The sequence below is a fragment of the Schistocerca americana genome, chromosome X (genome assembly GCF_021461395.2).
Source record: "Schistocerca americana isolate TAMUIC-IGC-003095 chromosome X, iqSchAmer2.1, whole genome shotgun sequence".
Classification (NCBI taxonomy): domain Eukaryota; kingdom Metazoa; phylum Arthropoda; class Insecta; order Orthoptera; family Acrididae; genus Schistocerca; species Schistocerca americana.
Window position 1 is genome coordinate 432820469 of NC_060130.1, and position 18552 is coordinate 432839020.

The window sequence follows — 18552 nt, forward strand, 5'->3', positions numbered from 1 at the left end:
CTCTTGAAATAAGCATCAAACAAAAAAACTACAAAGAACGAAACTTGACTAGCTTGAAGGGGGAAACCAGAGGGCACTATGGTTGGCCCGCTAGATGGCACTGCCGTAGGTCAAACAGATACCAACCACGTTTTTTTTTAAATAGGAAACCCCATTTTTTATTACATATTGATGTAGTACGTAAAGAAATATGAATTTTTTAGTTAGACCACTTTTTTCGCTTTGTTATAGATGGCGCTATAATAGTCACAAACATATGGTTCACAATTTTAGATGAACAGTTTGTAACAGGTAGGTTTTTTTAAATTAAAATACAGAATTTAGGTATGTTTGAACATTTTATTTTGGTTGTTCCCATGTGATACATGTACCTTTGTGAACTTATCATTTCTGAGAATGCATGCTGTTACAGCGTGAATACCTGTAAATATCACATTAATACAATAAATGCTCAAAATGATGTCCGTCAATCTCAGTGCATTTGGCAATACATGTAACGACATTCCTCTCAACAGCAAGTAGTTTGCCTTCCGTAATGTTCGCACATGCATTGACAATGTGCTGACGCATGTTGTCAGCCGTTGTCAGTGGATCATGATAGCAAATATCCTTCAACTTTCCCCACAGAAAGAAATACGGGGATGTCAGATCCAGTGAACGTTTGGGCCATCCACCTGTCCACCTGTCATGAAATATGCTATTCAATACTGCTTCAACTGCAAATGAGCTATGTGCAGGACATCCATCATGTTGGAAGTACATCGCCATTCTGTCATGCTGTGAAACATCTTGTAGTAACATTGGTAGAACATTACGTAGGCAATCAGCATACATTGCACCATTTAGATTGCCATTGATAAAATGAGGGCCAATTATCCATCCTCCCATAATGCCACACCATACATTAACCCACCAAGATCGCTGATGTTCCACATGTCACAGCTATCATGGATTTTCCGTTGCCCAATAGCGCATATTATGCCGGTTTACATTACCGCTGTTGGTGAATGATGCTTCGTAGCTAAATAGAACAAGTGCAAAAAATCTGTCATCGTCCCATAATTTCTCTTGTGCCCAGTGGCAGAACTGTACATGATGTTCAAAGTCATCACCATGCAATTACTGGTGGATAGAAATATGGTACGGGTGCAATCGATGTTGATGTAGCATTCTCAACACCGACGATTTTGAGATTCCCAATTCTCACGCAGTTTGTCTGCTACTGAAGTGCGGATTAGCTGTGACAGCAGCTAAAGCACCTACTTGGGCATCATCATTTGTCGCAGGTCGTGGTTGATGTTTCACATGTGGCTGAACACTTCCTGTTTCCTTAAATAATGTAACTATCCGGTGAACGGTCCGGACACTTGGATGATGTCGTCCAGGATACCGAGGAGCTTATATAGCACATGCCCGTTGGGCATTTTGATCACAGTAGCCATACATCAACACGATATCAACCTTTTCCGCAATTGTTAAATGGTCCATTTTAACATGGGTAATGTATCATGAAGCAAATACTGTCCACACTGGTGGAATGATATGTGATACCACATACTTATACGTTTGTGATTATTACAGCGCCATCTATCACAAAGCGAAAAAGGTGGTCCAAGAAAAAAATTCATATTTCTTTACATACTACATGAATGTGTAATAAAAAATGGAGGCTCCTACTTAAAAAAACACAGTTGGTATCCGTTCGACCTATGGCAGCGCCATCTAGCGGGCCAACCATAGTGCCCTCTGGTTTCCTCCTTCTAGCTAGACGAGTTTCGTTCTTGGTAGTTTTTTTGTTTGATGCTTATTTCGTGAGATATTTGGCCCAGTCACTATCAATGGACCACCCTGTATATTTGATATTCAGTTGTTCAATTTTATTTTTATAGTGCTGCTTCTCAAATAATTTGTTACTTCCTCAGTTCTTACACATCCTGTGGAAATCAGATGCTGGATATGGTGTTAAATCCAGGGTATCAGCAGAAAGCATGGATTGTATGCAGACATTATCACAACATCCTAAGGTATACATCTGTTTTGCAAAATACCTTTATTGTAACATGTTGATTAGATTGATCGAGAAAAACTGCACCTTATTAACAAAATGTATAAAATCAGTGGTACTATCAATAGACAGGTGAGTTGTGTTACTGTCAACAACTACATGCTCCTATTCCTGAGCTTTCAGAACTAGTGTTCCAATTTTTGAAACCTTAACAAAGAAAAAGAGGGGGATGAACATTTAAAAATTTGGTGGGTATAGCATTTAATTATGGTTAAGAAACACACAAGTCATAGAATGGAGTGTTGAACAAATGAAACAATAAATGAACAGGGAGAAGAACCCATGGTTTGTGAATCTAAAGAAGTGTGCAGAAAGTTATTAATCTTCGCAGCAAATCTAAATAGAATAAGTCTAAAAATAATTCCAATTTATCATCTGTGTCGTAAATCCTAACCATAACCTGAGTGTCCTACCCCATGAACCATGGACCTTGCCATTGGTGGGGAGGCTTGCGTGCCTCAGCGATACAGATAGCCGTACCGTAGGTGCAACCACAACATAGGGGTATCTGTTGAGAGACCAGACAAACGTGTGGTTCCTGAAGAGGGGCAGCAGCCTTTTCAGTAGTTGCAGGGGCAACAGTCTGGATGATTGACTGATCTGGCCTTGCAACACTAACCAAAACAGCCTTGCTGTGCTGGTACTGCGAACGGCTGAAAGCAAGGGGAAACTACAGCCGTAATTTTTCCCAAGGGCATGCAGCTTTCCTGTATGGTTAAATGATGATGGCGTCCTCTTGGGTAAAATATTCCGGAGGTAAAATAGTCCCCCATTCGGATCTCCGGGTGGGGACTACTCAAGAAGACGTCGTTATCAGGAGAAAGAAAACTGGCGTTCTACAGATCGGAGCGTGGAATGTCATATCCCTTAATCGGGCAGGTAGGTTAGAAAATTTAAAAAGGGAAATGGATAAGTTGAAGTTAGATATAGTGGGAATTAGTGAAGTTCGGTGGCAGGAGGAACAAGACTTTTGGTCAGGTGAATACAGGGTTATAAATACAAAATCAAATAGGGGTAATGCAAGAGTAGGTTTAATAATGAATAAAAAAAAATAGGAGTGCAGGTAAGCTACTACAAACAGCGTAGTGAACGCGTTATTGTGGCCAAGATAGACACGAAGCCCATGCCTACTACAGTAGTACAAGTTTATATGCCAACTAGCTCTGCAGATGATGAAGAAATTGATGAAATGTAGGATGAGATAAAAGAAATTATTCAGGTAGTGAAGGGAGACGAAAATTTAATAGTCATGGGTGACTGGAATTTAAGAGTAGGAAAAGGGAGAGAAGGAAACATAGTGGGTGAATATGGATTGGGGGAGAGAAATGAAAGAGGAAGCCATCTGGTAGAATTTTGCACAGAGCATAACTTAATCATAGCTAACACTTGGTTCAAGAATCATAAAAGAAGGTTGTATACATGGAAGAATCCTGGAGATACTAGAAGGTATCAGATAGATTATATAATGGTAAGACAGAGATTTAGGAACCAGGTTTTAAATTGTAAGACATTTCCAGGGGTAGATGTGGACTCTGACCACAATCTATTGGTTATGAACTGTAGATTAAAACTGAAGAAACTGCAAAAAGGTGAGAATTTAAGGAGATGGGACCTGGATAAACTCACTAAACCAGAGGTTGTACAGAGTTTCAGGGAGAGCATAAGGGAACAATTGACAGGAATGGGGGAAAGAAATACAGTAGAAGAATGAGTAGCTCTAAGGGATGAAGTAGTGAAGGCAGCAGAGGATCAAGTAGGTAGAAAGACGAGGGCTAGTAGAAATCCTTGGGTAACAGAAGAAATATTGAATTTAATTGATGAAAGGAGAAGATATAAAAACACAGTAAATGAAGCAGGCAAAAGGGAATACAAACGTCTCAAAAATGAGATTGACAGGAAGTCCAAAATGGCTAATCAGGGATGGCTAGAGGACAAATGTAAGGATGTAGAGGCTTATCTCACTAGGGATAAGATAGATACTGCCTACAGGAAAATTAAAGAGACCTTTGGAGAAAATAGAGCTACTTGTATGAATATCAAAATCTCAGATGGAAACCCAGTTCTTAGCAAAGAAGGGAAAGCAGAAAGGTGGAAGGAGTATATAGAGGGTCTATACAAGGGCGATGTACAATATTATAGAAATGGAAGAGGATGTAGATGAAGATGAAATGGGCAATACAATACTGCGTGAAGAGTTTGACAGAGCACTGAAAGACCTGAGTTGAAACAAGGCCCCGGGAGTAGACAACATTCCATTGGAACTACTGACGGCCTTGGGAGAGCCAGTCGTGACAAAACTCTACCATCTGGTGAGCAAGATGTATGAGACAGGCAAAATACCCTCAGACTTCAAGAAGAATATAATAATTCCAATCCCAAAGAAAGCAAGTGTTGACAGATGTGAAAATCAGCAAACTATCAGTTTAATAAGTCACAGCTGCAAAATACTAACGCGAATTCTTTACAGATGAATGGAAAAACTGGTAGAAGCCGACCTCGGCAAAGATTAGTTTGGATTCCACAGAAATGTTGGAACACGTGAGGCAATACTGACCCTACGACTTATCTTAGAAGAAAGATCAAGAAAAGGCAAACCTACGTTTCTAGCATTTGTAGACTTAGAGAAAGCTTTTGACAATGTTGATTGGAATACTCTCTTTCACATTCTAAAGGTGGCAGGGGTAAAATACAGGGAGCGAAAGGCTATTTACAATTCATACAGAAACCAGATGGCAGTTGTGAGAATCGAGGGGCATGAAGGGGAAGCAGCGGTTGGGAAGGGAGTGAGACAGGATTGTAGCCTGTCCCCAATGTTATTCAATCTATATATTGAGCAAGCAGTAAAGGAAACATAAGAAAAATTCAGAGTAGGTATTAAAGTCTGTGGAGAAGAAATAAAAACGTTGAGGTTTGCCGATGACACTGTAATTCTGTCAGAGACAGCAAAGGACTTGGAAGAGCAGTTGCATGGAATGGACAGTGTCTTGAAAGGAGGATATAAGATGAACATCAACAAAAGCAAAACGAGGATAATGGAATGTAGTCGAATTAAGTTGGGTGATGCTGAGGGAATTAGATTAGGAAATGAGACACTTAAAGTAGTAAAGGAGTTTTGCTATTTGGGGAGCAAAATAACTGATGATGGTCGAAGTAGAGAGGATATAAAATGTAGACTGGCAATGGTAAGGAAAGCGTTTCTGAAGAAGAGAAATTTGTTAACATCGAGTATAGATTTAAGTGTCAGGAAGTTGTTTCTGAAACTATTTGTATGGAGTGTATGGAAGTGAAACATGGTCGATAAATAGTTTGGACAGGAAGAGAATAGAAGCTTTTGAAATGTGGTGCTACAGAAGAATGCTGAAGATTAGATGGGTAGATCACATGACTAATGAGGAGGTATTGAATAGAATCAGGGAGAAGAGGAGATTGTGGCACAACTTGACGAGAAAGAGGGACTGGTTGGTAGGACATGTTCTGAGGCATCAAGGGATCACAAATTTAGCATTGGAGGGCACCGTGGAGGGTAAAAATTGTAGAGGGAGACCAAGATATGAATACACTAAGCAGATTCAGAAGGATGTAGGTTGCAGTAAGTACTGGGAGATGAAGAAGCTTGCACAGGGTAGAGTAGCATGGAGAGCTGCATCAAACCAGTCTCAGGACTGAAGACAACAACAACAACAACAACCTGAGTGTTCCTCATGCTTACAGTCTCTCACTTAAACTTATTACATTAAGACCCCAAACTATTTATTTCTTGAGTGATGTATTCATTAGATATAAAAAGTTTAAATTAGTTGATAATTACCACAAACTTATTAGTATTTGTGTTCTAATTACAGTGAAATTTCATTTAGACAGTCTCCCAGATATCTATTATTAGCTGTGCATTGTTTTCTCACCTACTCACATTCATTATTATTATTTGCATTGTTGCAAGATATGATAATCATGTGAACATGAACATTTATGTTGAAATGATTAGAGTATGGAAGGGAAAAATTACTGAGCCTTGTGAGCCAGAGATTAGGTTATAATCTCAATGGCTAAAACTTCAGTAACTGTTTCCTGGTGACAATCTGTGGGCTTCATTAAGCTAGGTTTTTCTGATAGTGAAGTCTATATTGCCATAACATCATATCTCACTAAGGAGATTTTTATGATCAACCACATAAAAAGCTTTCAGCAAATCAATTACTGTTATTAGTCATTTAGTGCCCACTAGATTTGAATTATTCTTAAACTTCCAGGCACTGGTATCTATTTTGAATTATTATTTCAAAATCAGTTTTGTGACTAAGATTATATCTGGTTCATATTAATAGATACCAGCTCTTTGTTGAAACTGAAGATTAATTGGACAAATCTGTAGTAGGTTTGTAGCTATTCATACCATTTGTCACACTTTCTTTGTTCACTGTAATTACTTTCAAGCCTCTTAGGGCAAGAAAGAAGTGTCTGTCTGTAAGTCTGTAATATTTGTGGAAATGTTCTCATGATTGCAAGGAAATTTGTGTACTGAAATTTGTGATTTGTGTATTAGTAAATTATACATCACTTGAATCCTTAAAGTTCAGAACATTACCTTTTTTGGGGAAGCTGATATGAATGGTTATTGCTTTTCAATAAATAATTAGTAGCGTTAGCAACATTAATAGTATCAACAACATTAATTATACATAGTTTATTTGTCCAATGATCATTTTATAATAATTTCAGTAACCAAATCTGTTTTTGTAGGCAATTGATGCTGTGTATTTTAATTTGGCAAATGAAGAAGGGTGGCACCTGATTACTGGAACTGCCCATCGACCGCATGGTGTAGTTAATGGCTTCCTTTATGTGAAGGTATGTCTTACGGATTTAATGTGAAATATGACACAACTGTCATTTCAGAGGATGTTCTGATTTTAAAAATGAATATTTTTTTCTTACTCAGTTAACTGGACAACACTCACTTGTAAATCAATTGCCAGATTCAGTTGAGAACTTTCATGTGTATTTATGATAGAAGGCTTCTTGTGCTGCACAACTAATCTGAAGATGGCTGTAGATAGCAACTGAAACCAGTGACAGAAAAATAAAAACAAGTGATCGCCATCTAGTTAAACAAATAAGAAAAAATAATTCTGAACCTCTCTTTTACATTTTTATGGGACTTCAAAAGAATGAGTAAATGAGTAAATTGAAGAAAAATATATAAACACATGGTCCAGTCACATTAATGAGACCACTACTTATGTTCAACATCAATGTGAAATAACCATTCACAGATGACAGGTGGTGGCACAAGCAGTGGAGGGTATGTAAAGTGTGTCAGGTAGACATGGAAAACAGTGCAGGCATTTTAATGAAGCGGAGAAATTTATCTGATATCCAAAAGGGCATGATCATTGGCTTTCAGGCCAAGGATGGAAGCATTTCTGAAGCAGCTACATTTGTAAACCTTTTGCATGCCACTGTGGTTAAAGTATCCTATGTGTGGCAAAATGACACTATCCAAGATTGGCAGCAAGGCAACTATGTTACACCCCAGGCCATAGATGACAGGGGTGAACAACAGCTGCGTAGATGTGTACAGGTGAATAGACATGCAGCTGTTGAGCAACAGATTACATAGATGAACCAAGGTGCTACCAACAGCATCTCCTCAAAGACTGATCAGTGAACCTTGCTGTATATGAGCCTCTGCGGCAGGTGTGTGGTTGATGCACCCTTGCCAAATGCTGTTCATTGGACAAGAAGACTGGAATTTGCTTGCCAATACTGCAACTGGATGTTCACTGAGTGATGACAGGTGACCTTTACAGATGAACCACTTTTTATGCTCCATCAGACAGATGGCCATTGGCATGTACAGCATGAAACAATTGAAAGCAGATGGTTCCATGCTGGAGGAGCAGTGTTATGGTCTGGGTAATGTTTTTGTGACATTCCCTGGGTGATCTCATTCTGCTAGAAGACATAATGGATCAACACAAGTATGCATCTATTCCTGAGGACCATGTCTACCCCTACATGCAGTTTGTTTTTCCTTGGCACGATGGCATTACCATCAGGGCAGTTCAATGTGTCATAAAGATAGCAGTGTATGAGCATGGTTTGTGAAGCCCCAGGATGAGTTTACTGTCCTCCTCTGGCCACCAAACTCCAGAGAGTTAAACCCAGTTGAAAGTCTCAACCAGTCTGTTCTCACAATGAATTCTCAACTGAAAAATGTAGTGCAGCTGGCCATGGCACCTGAGTCAGCATGGCTCAGGAGGAGCAGAAAAGTCCATAACTTGCAAACTAATAGATGGAGTTGTCTCATTTTTGGTGAAAGTGTAGCTTAAAATCCAACTTAAAGATATCACTGTAGGTGTTCGAAATGGTCACCATTAACATCCACACACAAACGACGTCGCCAAACTGCAGCACGAACTACTGACTGCAACGTGTTCAGTTGTATATTTGCACATGAATGTACAATGGATTCTCGAAGTTCATCCAATGTGCATGGCTTTTGTCGATAAACGACATCCTTTAGTGTTCCTCACAGGTAAAAGTCCAGAGGAGTTAGGTCTGGGGAACGTGGTGGATACTCCACAGCACCTCTATGGCCTATCCTTCTTCCTGGTAGATTTTCGTCGAGATACGCCATAACGTGATTTTGATAGTGGGCTGGGGCACCATCTTGTTGAAAGTAAACTCTTCCATCTCCATACAAGTCTCGGATGGCTGGTAAAATGGAAGTCTGAAGCTTCTGAAGGTACACCTCATCGGTAGCTGTGCCGTCAAAGAAGAATGGCCCAATCAAGCCCCGGTGAGACAACACACATCACACGTTTACTCCTGGAAAATTCATGGCTTTGTCTACGTGGACGTTCGGATCTTTGGTGGTCCATTAGATGCAATTTTGGCGATTTAATGTACCACTGAGTTTGAACTGTACCTCCTCAGACCACACAATCATCTCTGCAAACTCTTCATCGTTGTGCACCATGTTAGTAAACCACTCGCAGTACTCCATTCTATGATCTGGGTCATCCTCGTTCATTGCATGTAGCAATCATGGGATGTAGCGCTTCCACTTTGCTGTCTTCAAAATTCGCCGAGCACTTGATCAACTCACTCCAGTTTCACTGGCACACTGTCTCACAGACTTCTGTGGTGAGCGAGTGAACTGTTGTAACACACGATGGGAGTTAGCTGGACTTGTTACTGTTACAGGTCGTCCAGATCATTGTTTGTGTACATCTTTAACACAGCCTTTGACTTCAAATTTCTCTCGAATGCGGTGCATGTCGGTGGCTTTGTTTGATACTCATTTCACCATTGCCATTGAACCTCATTAATGTTTTTGTACTTAAAATACCACTTCAAAACTGACTTCCTTTCATCAAATGTAAGCCTTGCGCCAACCATGTTTACTCAAGTAACTAAGTGCAACTAAGAACAAAACACTATCTGGCGACTGTCATCTGACAAAACAAAACAACACAACACAATGCTTGTGTGGCGATTGCCAAAACTACAAACTATTACACTACCAAAGATGAAACAACTTCGTCAATTAGTTTGCCAGTTATGGACTTTTAAACAGTGTGTGTGTGTGTGTGTGTGTGTGTGTGTGTGTGTGTGTGTGTGTGTGTGTGTGTGTGTGTGTGTGTGGGTGGGTGGGTGGGTGGGTGGGTTTGTGCATGAGTGTGTATGTCTGCACATGTGTGGTGAATGCCTGCATGTGTGCAGTTCAAACAGTTTTGATGAAAATGATGGGTTGAGGATTGTCTGAATCTACATGCAAATGGACCAGCAGTTTATTAAGTACTAGCATACCCGCAACTTAGCATGGGCATTTTAATTCAATGATTTTTTTATATGGAGTGCAATGTGTTAAGCTCAGATTTTAAGAATAGGATAGTGTAGATTTCATAATCTGTCCATTTATCATTTTTTCTAATGTAGGCATAACAGTGCTGCCCCTTGGCTAGATCCCCAATTTTTCTTTTCCATGTTAAATGTAGGCATTTATGTATTAAAAATGCACAAAAATACAGGAAATATACACTAAAACAAGGGAAATATGAGCACAACAAGTAATACAGTAAATAAAGTTACAATGAGTACACTTAAGAAAAATTGCATAATTTATTCAAGAGAATAAACTGTACAAACTGGGCATCTCAATAACATTTTGGCCAGTCTCTGGACCTTATGCAGGCAGTTATTCAATTTGGCCCTGATTGATGGTTGTTGGATGTCGTCCTAAGGGATATAATGCCATATTCTGTCCAGCTGGCATGTTGGATTCTCAAAATCCTGAGATGGTTGGAGGGCCCTGCCCATAATGCTTCAAGCATTTTCAATTGGGCAGAGATCTGGTAACCTTGCTTACCAAAGTAGGGTTTGGCAAGCATGAATACAAGCAGTGGAAACTCTCACTGCATGCCGGTAGGCATTATCTTGCTGAAATATAAGCCCAGAATGGCTTCTCATGAAGGGAATTCAAATGGGGCATAAAATATTCTCAATTTACTACTGTGCTATTAGGGTGCTGTGAATTACAACCAAAGGGATCCTGATATGAAAGAAATGGCACCTCAGACCACCATTCCTGGTTGTCGGCTGTATGGTGGGCGACAGTCAGGTTGGTATCCCACCACTGTCCAGGGATTCTCCAGATACATCTCTGCTGGTCATCTGGGCTCATTTCGAAGTGACACTCATCACTGAAGACAATTCTACTCCAGTCTGTGAGATTCCAGGCTAAAGACATGCCTGATGATGCCCCAAAGAGCGGTGGGCTACCAACCTGACTGTTGCCTGCCACACAGCCTGATAGCCAGGAGTGATAATCTGAGATGCCATTTCTTTCCATAGAAGGCAGTATATGAATGATATTCTATGTCCCATTTTGTTGCTCTTCATGGCAAGTCATCCTCATTTCACATTTAAGGAAGATAATACTGCCTGCATGTAGTGAGAGTTTCTACCACTTGTCTTCGTTCTTACCAAACACTATCTTGTTCAGCGAGGTTGCTGGATCTCTCTCCAGTTGAGAACATTTGAAGCATTATGGTCAGAGCCCTCCAATCATCTCAGGATTTTGATAATCCAATGCACCAGTTGGACAGAATTTGGGATGATATGCCTAAGGAGGACATCCAATAACTCTGTCAATCAATGCCAAGCTGAATAACTGCTTGCATAAAAGCCAGATGTTGACCAACTTGTTACTGACTTGCTCAATTTGTAAAGCTCATTAAGTTTCTCTGAAACTGTAATCATTTGTTTGTCTGTACATGTACATCACATCCACTGATTTCCATCCCATTGTCCCATTCAGGTAATTCCTTCATGGTGCATCCTTTTTTCTTCTTCTCCTTAGAGTTTATAATGAGCACTTGGATTTTCTTCAATGATACAAGCTTGAGGACCACTCTTTTTGCCCTTGCTTCCACTGTTATAAGATTGTTTCTGACAATCTGCAAGCAGAATGCCAAGCTATGTAGTATCTGAAGCAACAATTCTGTGAGACCTTTTCCAGTAGTTTCATTTATTTTGTAGAAGCCAAAAAATATTCTTCAATTGCAGCTGGTTTGGAAAACACATCTACCACTCTTAAAACTATGCTTAATTCCTCCTTGTCATTCAAATCTGCTGTACGGTCCAATATTATTGAATATTATTTATTTTTGAGTATGATGTTCATCATGATAGCTACAATCTCATCAGAAGTTATGGTAATTATTTCATTTTGTATGCCCCTACTTAAAGCAACCAGTCTTCAAGGCTTAGCCCCCTAAGAAGATTCAATTACCTGGGTTTCTAAACATTTTATGATTGCCTCCTAATGGAAGATTTCTTTCAGGGAGGGAACATGCTGTGGAAAATAATCTTCACAAAACAAATCTCCACCTCCTTTCTTCCTGATCAATTTGATCTTGAGTTGGCTGATCCATTAATTTTGATTTTTTAATTCTCTTCAGAAGCTATTTCCACTTTCACATTTTGGTAATATGGCTGTGGGACAGTTCATGTTTAGAGATAATTTTTGCAAGCTTTGTCAGCTTCTTAACCTATTTCTTGTGAGAGAGCCAGCACTCAAATTGAATAACTTGCAACAAAAGCAAAATACGGGATCTTTTATTTGAGAATGTACAAGCTATGTTCAATTAACTTTTCTGTTATTTGGAAGACGATGGAAGCAATGAAAAAACAGTAAACCATCTTCTTGTCTCACTATCCACACGAAATTTTTCATTTTTCACTGTCTTGCAGATCTTCCTTAATTGATCTCATCCTAAACTTGTTGTTTATAATATCTGGCCAGATTCCTGGATCACTAATGTCATCAACAACTTGAAGGCAGTTACCTTCTGTAGATGATTTTCTTTCTTTGTGGTGTTTTTGGCTTGCTCTACTTTCTTCTGCAGTAACACTATCATAACCTATTTCCACTAGTGTAACAACTTCATGAACCACTAGTTCTTGTTTGCATGAAACTTATGATTCTTCAGCATTATCAGCTGATGAAGCTGTAGAAAGATTACTTTTTTTTTACACCACACTGTGCATTCCCAGAAACACTGTTACTTCAGTTAAAAAAATTATTTAATGCACCCTTTTGCTGCATCTGCTCTTTTGGATTCCACAGATATGTTTCATCTACATCTACATCTACATTTATACTCCGCAAGCCACCCAACGGTGTGTGGTGCAGGGCACTTTACGTGCCACTGTCATTACCTCCCTTTCCTGTTCCAGTCGCGTATGGTTCGCGGGAAGAACGACTGTCTGAAAGCCTCCGTGCATGCTCTAATCTCTCTAATTTTACATTCGTGATCTCCTTGGGAGGTATAAGTAGGGGGAAGCAATATATTCGATACCTCATCCAGAAACACACCCTCTCGAAACCTGGCGAGCAAGCTACACCGCAATGCAGAGCGCCTCTCTTGCAGAGTCTGCCACTTGAGTTTGTTAAACGTCTCCGTAACGCTATCACGGTTACCAAATAACCCTGTGACAAAACGCACCACTCTTCTTTGGATCTTCTCTATCTCCTCCGTCAACCCGATCTGGTATGGATACCACACTGATGAGCAATACTCAAGTATAGGTCGAACGAGTGTTTTGTAAGCCACCTCCTTTGTTGATGGACTACATTTTCTAAGGACTCTCCCAATGAATCTCAACCTGGTACCTGCCTTACCAACAATTAATTTTATATGATCATTCCACTTCAAATCGTTCCGCATGCATACTCCCAGATATTTTACAGAAGTAACTGCTACCAGTGTTTGTTCTGCTATCATATAATCATACCATAAAGGATCCTTCTTTCTATGTATTCGCAATACATTACATTTGTCTATGTTAAGGGTAAGTTGCCACTCCCTGCACCAAGTGCCTATCTGCTGCAGATCTTCCTGCATTTCGCTACAATTTTCTAATGCTGCAACTTCTCTGTATACTACAGCATCATCCGCGAAAAGCCACATGGAACTTCCGACACTATCTACTAGGTCATTTATATGTATTGTGAAAAGCAATGGTCCCATAACACTCCCCTGTGGCACACCAGAGGTTACTTTAACGTCTGTAGACGTCTCTCCATTGGTAACAACATGCTGTGTTCTGTTTGCTAAAAACTCTTCAATCCAGCCACACAGCTGGTCTGATATTCCGTAGGCTCTTACTTTGTTTATCAGGCGACAGTGCAGAACTGTATCGAACGCCTTCCGGAAGTCAAGAAAAATAGCATCTACCTGGGAGCCTGTATCTAATATTTTCTGGGTCTCATGAACAAATAAAGCGAGTTGGGTCTCACACGATCGCTGTTTCCGGAATCCATGTTGATTCCTACATAGTAGATGCTGGGTTTCCAAAAACGACGTGATACTCAAGCAAAAAACATGTACTTATGATCCATTCTGCACTCTTGCATAAGAAAACTGTATGTCCTGATAGCACCAGAAATAGACACACAGACTGTATTCATACTTCATGCCAGACTGAGGTGCTGAATCAAGTTACCGAAAATACTAGGGCCCTTTGTTCAAATGCCACTGGCTCACAGATTCAGGCTGGTGGCCAACTGTCAGAGAAATGAAAATCTGTAGTGTCGTCAGTTGATGTGTAGAGCAACTGCCATGGTATTCAACAAATCTGCCCAGTTTAAGAAAAAGTAGAATCAACAGTGAAGGTGATCCCAACAGTAGAAGTAGTGTGAATCGTGCCTACTAACACTGTAAATTTGAAGAATTCTTTTTCTCTTTCAGCAGGAAACAAGATTGCTCATTAAGTAAGGAAAAAGTTTGACAGGGATCATGGTGGGCCCCCCTCAAACTCAAGCGCTCCCATGACTGTGGTTCTCGCTATAGCCTTAAACGAACACTTTAAGTTTTGCATTTCATGAAACATTGGTAGTTCATACTTCTGATGAAAAATTCAATTTCTTCTGGTGAATTTCCTTCTATCTGGTTTTCTAGTCCATAAATGCATTCAAAAGTTTTGATATCTATATAAAAAAATTAGCAGAAGTTTGAAAGTGATTGTAAGATGTGGAAATATGTTACGTACATGTATATAATATTAAACAGTAGACAAGTAGAATATTTAATTTAAAAAAAAATAAGACTTGCTACATCATTTGCTAAAAATGATTTTTTAAAGAAAATATGTAAAATACAGGATAGCAGATGGCAACTGCTGGTGGTGAATGATTACATAAGATGGTGGATACAATGACAGAATTATGTTCCATAAATGTTACCATAGAGTTAAATGTACTCACCACAATGAGGATATGTTGAATCGCAGACAGGTACAATGAAAACTGCTGCCAAAATATTAAGCTTTCAGACAAATTCCCTCTTCTGAAATAGAAAACACATTTATTCACACAAACACAGCTTGTTCACTGGCACTGTAGCCTAAATCATAGGCTAGACCATGTTCTGGGTTTGTGATGGAAGGGTGGGAGGGAGACAGTGTTAGCAAGCTTTTGAATCCTCACAACTCATGTTTGTTGTGTCAGTGCACTGTTGCTGCCAGTTGAATCCAATGTTGACAGATAGAGATAAGTTTCCCATGGCATCAAATATATGGTCATTTTTAAGAGTGGCAAAAATTTTAAATCAAGAACTGGACATTTTCATATTAATTTTTTAGTATAAGTCATACCTGAATTTTGGAGGCAATTTTTTGAAGAAAAGTGAATCTTATCATCCATAAAATACAGTATACACAAATACTGAAAGTTGTCCACCATACTTGTCTCATTACCTCCAGTTCTTAGATGGACTGTTGGAGAGTTTCTACTCAGTATCTGCATATTGGTTTTGCTGGTTTTAAGACACATTTTTGTGAATTCTTCAAGGCCAAGTTCTGATTTAGTTTGTACTTACCTTTAGATCTCAGTCCAAATCATCACAGTGTAGTTGTTGAGTCCTTCCTTTTGACTACTTTCAAACTTTGCCCATTATGACAATGAAAAGGAGTAACAGAAGACAAACACCGTTGTTGGAGTCCACTTTCTGTTCTGAACCAACCTGATCTTCCATTTTGGACTTGTGTAATGCTCTTGATTTCATCATATAATCATCTTACTAACTTTCTCTATTCCAGATAAACAGTTATACGTCTCATTTTTCACCCAGTACTTCTCATAGCACATTGTGGCAGAATAAAGGTCAGTTGTTGATCCTTGAGGTATGAAACTGTGTTGTTGTGCCTCTAGTGTAGATTAATCAACTTTTCTTATTTTGTATCAAAGGTAGAACACACTGACATTTAGTCCAAGAAATATCACCTCTGTAGTTGTTGCACATCTTCCTATCTCTCTTTTTAATTATGACTCCCTGCTTCCAGTCATTAGCTATTAAATTTTCTTTCCAAGTTATATTTAGATCACTGTACAGTCACTGGTGCCCAAGGTGTCAAAGTGCTTCAACCATTGCCACATTGAACTCAACTGATTCTGCAGACATGTTGTTTTTCATTTCAGACACCAATTACTCCACTTTCAACTAGATCAAGCTATCAGGATCAGGATCAAGTAGTTCAACGTCTACTGCAGTATTATCTCCATTACATTTTAAGAAAGTATTGCCCCCATTATAATTCAGTAACAAATTTCTCTAATATTTGTGTCTTCTGATTCAGCATGTAAACACTGGGAAGTTTGACCAATTAAATAAATTCACTTTTGGTTCTTCTGTTGTTTATCATGTTTCACAGCCTTTTGTATCTCAGTCATGAGTTACTTTGGTAACCATTTCTTCTTTACATTTCTTTTTTCATCTTCAGCTAACTGTCTGACTGTAAATTTTTTGCTGCTTCTACTCCACTTAGGTTTACCTTTTTAGGTTTTTTTTATCTGACTCTGTCATCCATATACTACATGAACTGTACCTACCACAAACTGCTTATGGCCTAAGGTGTCAACTCAGATCTTCAGCCTGAATGACTTTGACATCATTAACTGCAGTCCTTACATTTGGATCAGTTTGTATGTAATCTATTATTGTACCAGTTTTATCATCCCAGCCATACTTCAAGCCCCTGAAGACAGGAGCATCTGTTACATATATATAAAACATCCTCAAGGGCAATGACCTCTCGGAATACCTTACTACCTATTGTGAATTGTGATTTATTAATCTCATAACATACACTTACAAATCGTGTGATTATGGTACAGCAGACACATAAAAAATTACAAACTAAAATCTAATATTAATTTTTAAAACTATATTTAGTCTATGTTGAACCATCCCTGTTTCTTCTTCTCTTACTATCAAATCTATTCATCAAGAATCACCAACATTAATGGGCATGGGTCCCTTTGAAGTAAAATATTCCGGAGGTAAACTAGGTTCCCATTCAGATCTCTGGGTGGAACCTGCTTCGAAGAGCGAAAGAAACTTTCAGGTTTGGAACATGGAATGTTAAAAGTTTGAACAAGCAAGGAATGTTCCAGACACTATTAGACAAATTAGATAGATATGATGTAGACATTACAGCTATTCAAGAAACTCAGTGGCAGGGGGAGGATAGCATAAAGAGGGGTAACTATACATTTTTCTATGGAGGTGCAGAAGCTCACAGTTTCGGAACAGGTTTAGCAGTACAGAGAAAAGTGCTTCACACAATCAGAGATATAAGGTTCATTAGTGACCGACTATCAGTTATAGTGTTGTCCGACAGGTGGAATAGACTAGTAGTAATTAATGTACACACACCAACTGAGGGCACTGAAGAGGTTGTTAAAGATGGCTTTTATGAAGAACTAGATCAACTGTGGGATAGGTGATTTTAATGCAAAGATAGGGAAGCAGGAAGCATTCCGGCCTACAATTGGGAAAGAAAGTTTGCATAACATTTCAAATGATAATGGCAGAAGGGTGGTTAATTTTGATGTTTCAAAAGATATGACTATTGAGAGCACATATTTCAAAAGGAAGGACATTCATAAAGCAACTTGGGTCTCTCCGGATGGACACACCCGAAACCAAATTGATCATGTTCTTGTAGATCGGAGGTGACACACTAGTATAGAAAATGTTAGGACTTTCAGGGGAGCAGACTGCGATTCTGATCATTTTCTTGTAGTTGCCAAAGTTCACCAATGGCTATACACAGAAACATCAAGGTGTCACAATGCAGAACTTGTTAGGTTCGACACTGACAAGCTAAATGATGAAAACTTTAGAAGAAGGTACATGATAGAAATTTCAAATAGGTTTGATGCTCTCAGGACACACAAAGATCAAGATGAGGATGTAAATAAACAGTGGATCACTGTGAGGAATAATATCAAAGAGGTAGAGAAGGTCACAATAGGTACAATTAAGAAGAACAGGAGGAAACTGTTGTTTGATGAGGAATGCAAGAAATTGTTAGAGGAAAGGAGAAAAGCATGATTAGACTGGGATAGAATGGGAGACAGAAAACGAGAGGAGTTCTTGAACATGAGAAGGGAAGTTGGTCGTAGGCTACGGGCAAAGAAGAGGGATTATTTGAACAATCAAATCAAAAAAATGGAAACAAACAGTAAAATTAAAAAAAAAAACATTAGGGAACTTTACCTAGACATAAATGGGTATAGGAAGGGGTTCAAGCCTAGGACAAATGCACTTTGAGGGGATGCGGGGGTACTACTGACAGACCCCAGTGCTATATTAAGTAATGGAGGGCGTATTTTGAGCATCTATTAAATGTACACCAGGTAGCAGGAAATGAGCAAGCGTACAAAATACATACAGCAGAACCCCAGATACCTGAGCCAGTGTTAAAGGAAGTAAGAGATGCAATCAACAAATTGAAAAACCATAAAGTACCTGGATCAGATTGCATAACTGCAGAATTAGTTAAAAATGGGGGACAGAAATTGATGGAAGTAGTTCACAAAGTGATAACTAAAGTATGGAGTTCAGAGATGATACCTGAAGAGTGGCAGGAGTCGATTCTGATCCCAATTTTTAAGAAGGGCGACAAATTCGATT

The 18552-nt window shown here is 39.1% G+C and overlaps 1 protein-coding gene across 2 annotated transcripts in view; it reads left to right on the plus strand.

Annotated features, from left to right (window-relative positions):
• LOC124556662 overlaps positions 1-18552 on the plus strand; it is a 79796-nt gene that overhangs the window by 17657 nt on the left and 43587 nt on the right. For both annotated transcript variants that reach the window (XM_047130632.1, XM_047130633.1), the window contains exons 2-3: positions 1923-2024; positions 6806-6913. In XM_047130632.1, coding sequence (XP_046986588.1) covers positions 1923-2024; positions 6806-6913 — 210 coding nt within the window. The remainder of the gene's footprint in view (positions 1-1922; positions 2025-6805; positions 6914-18552) is intronic.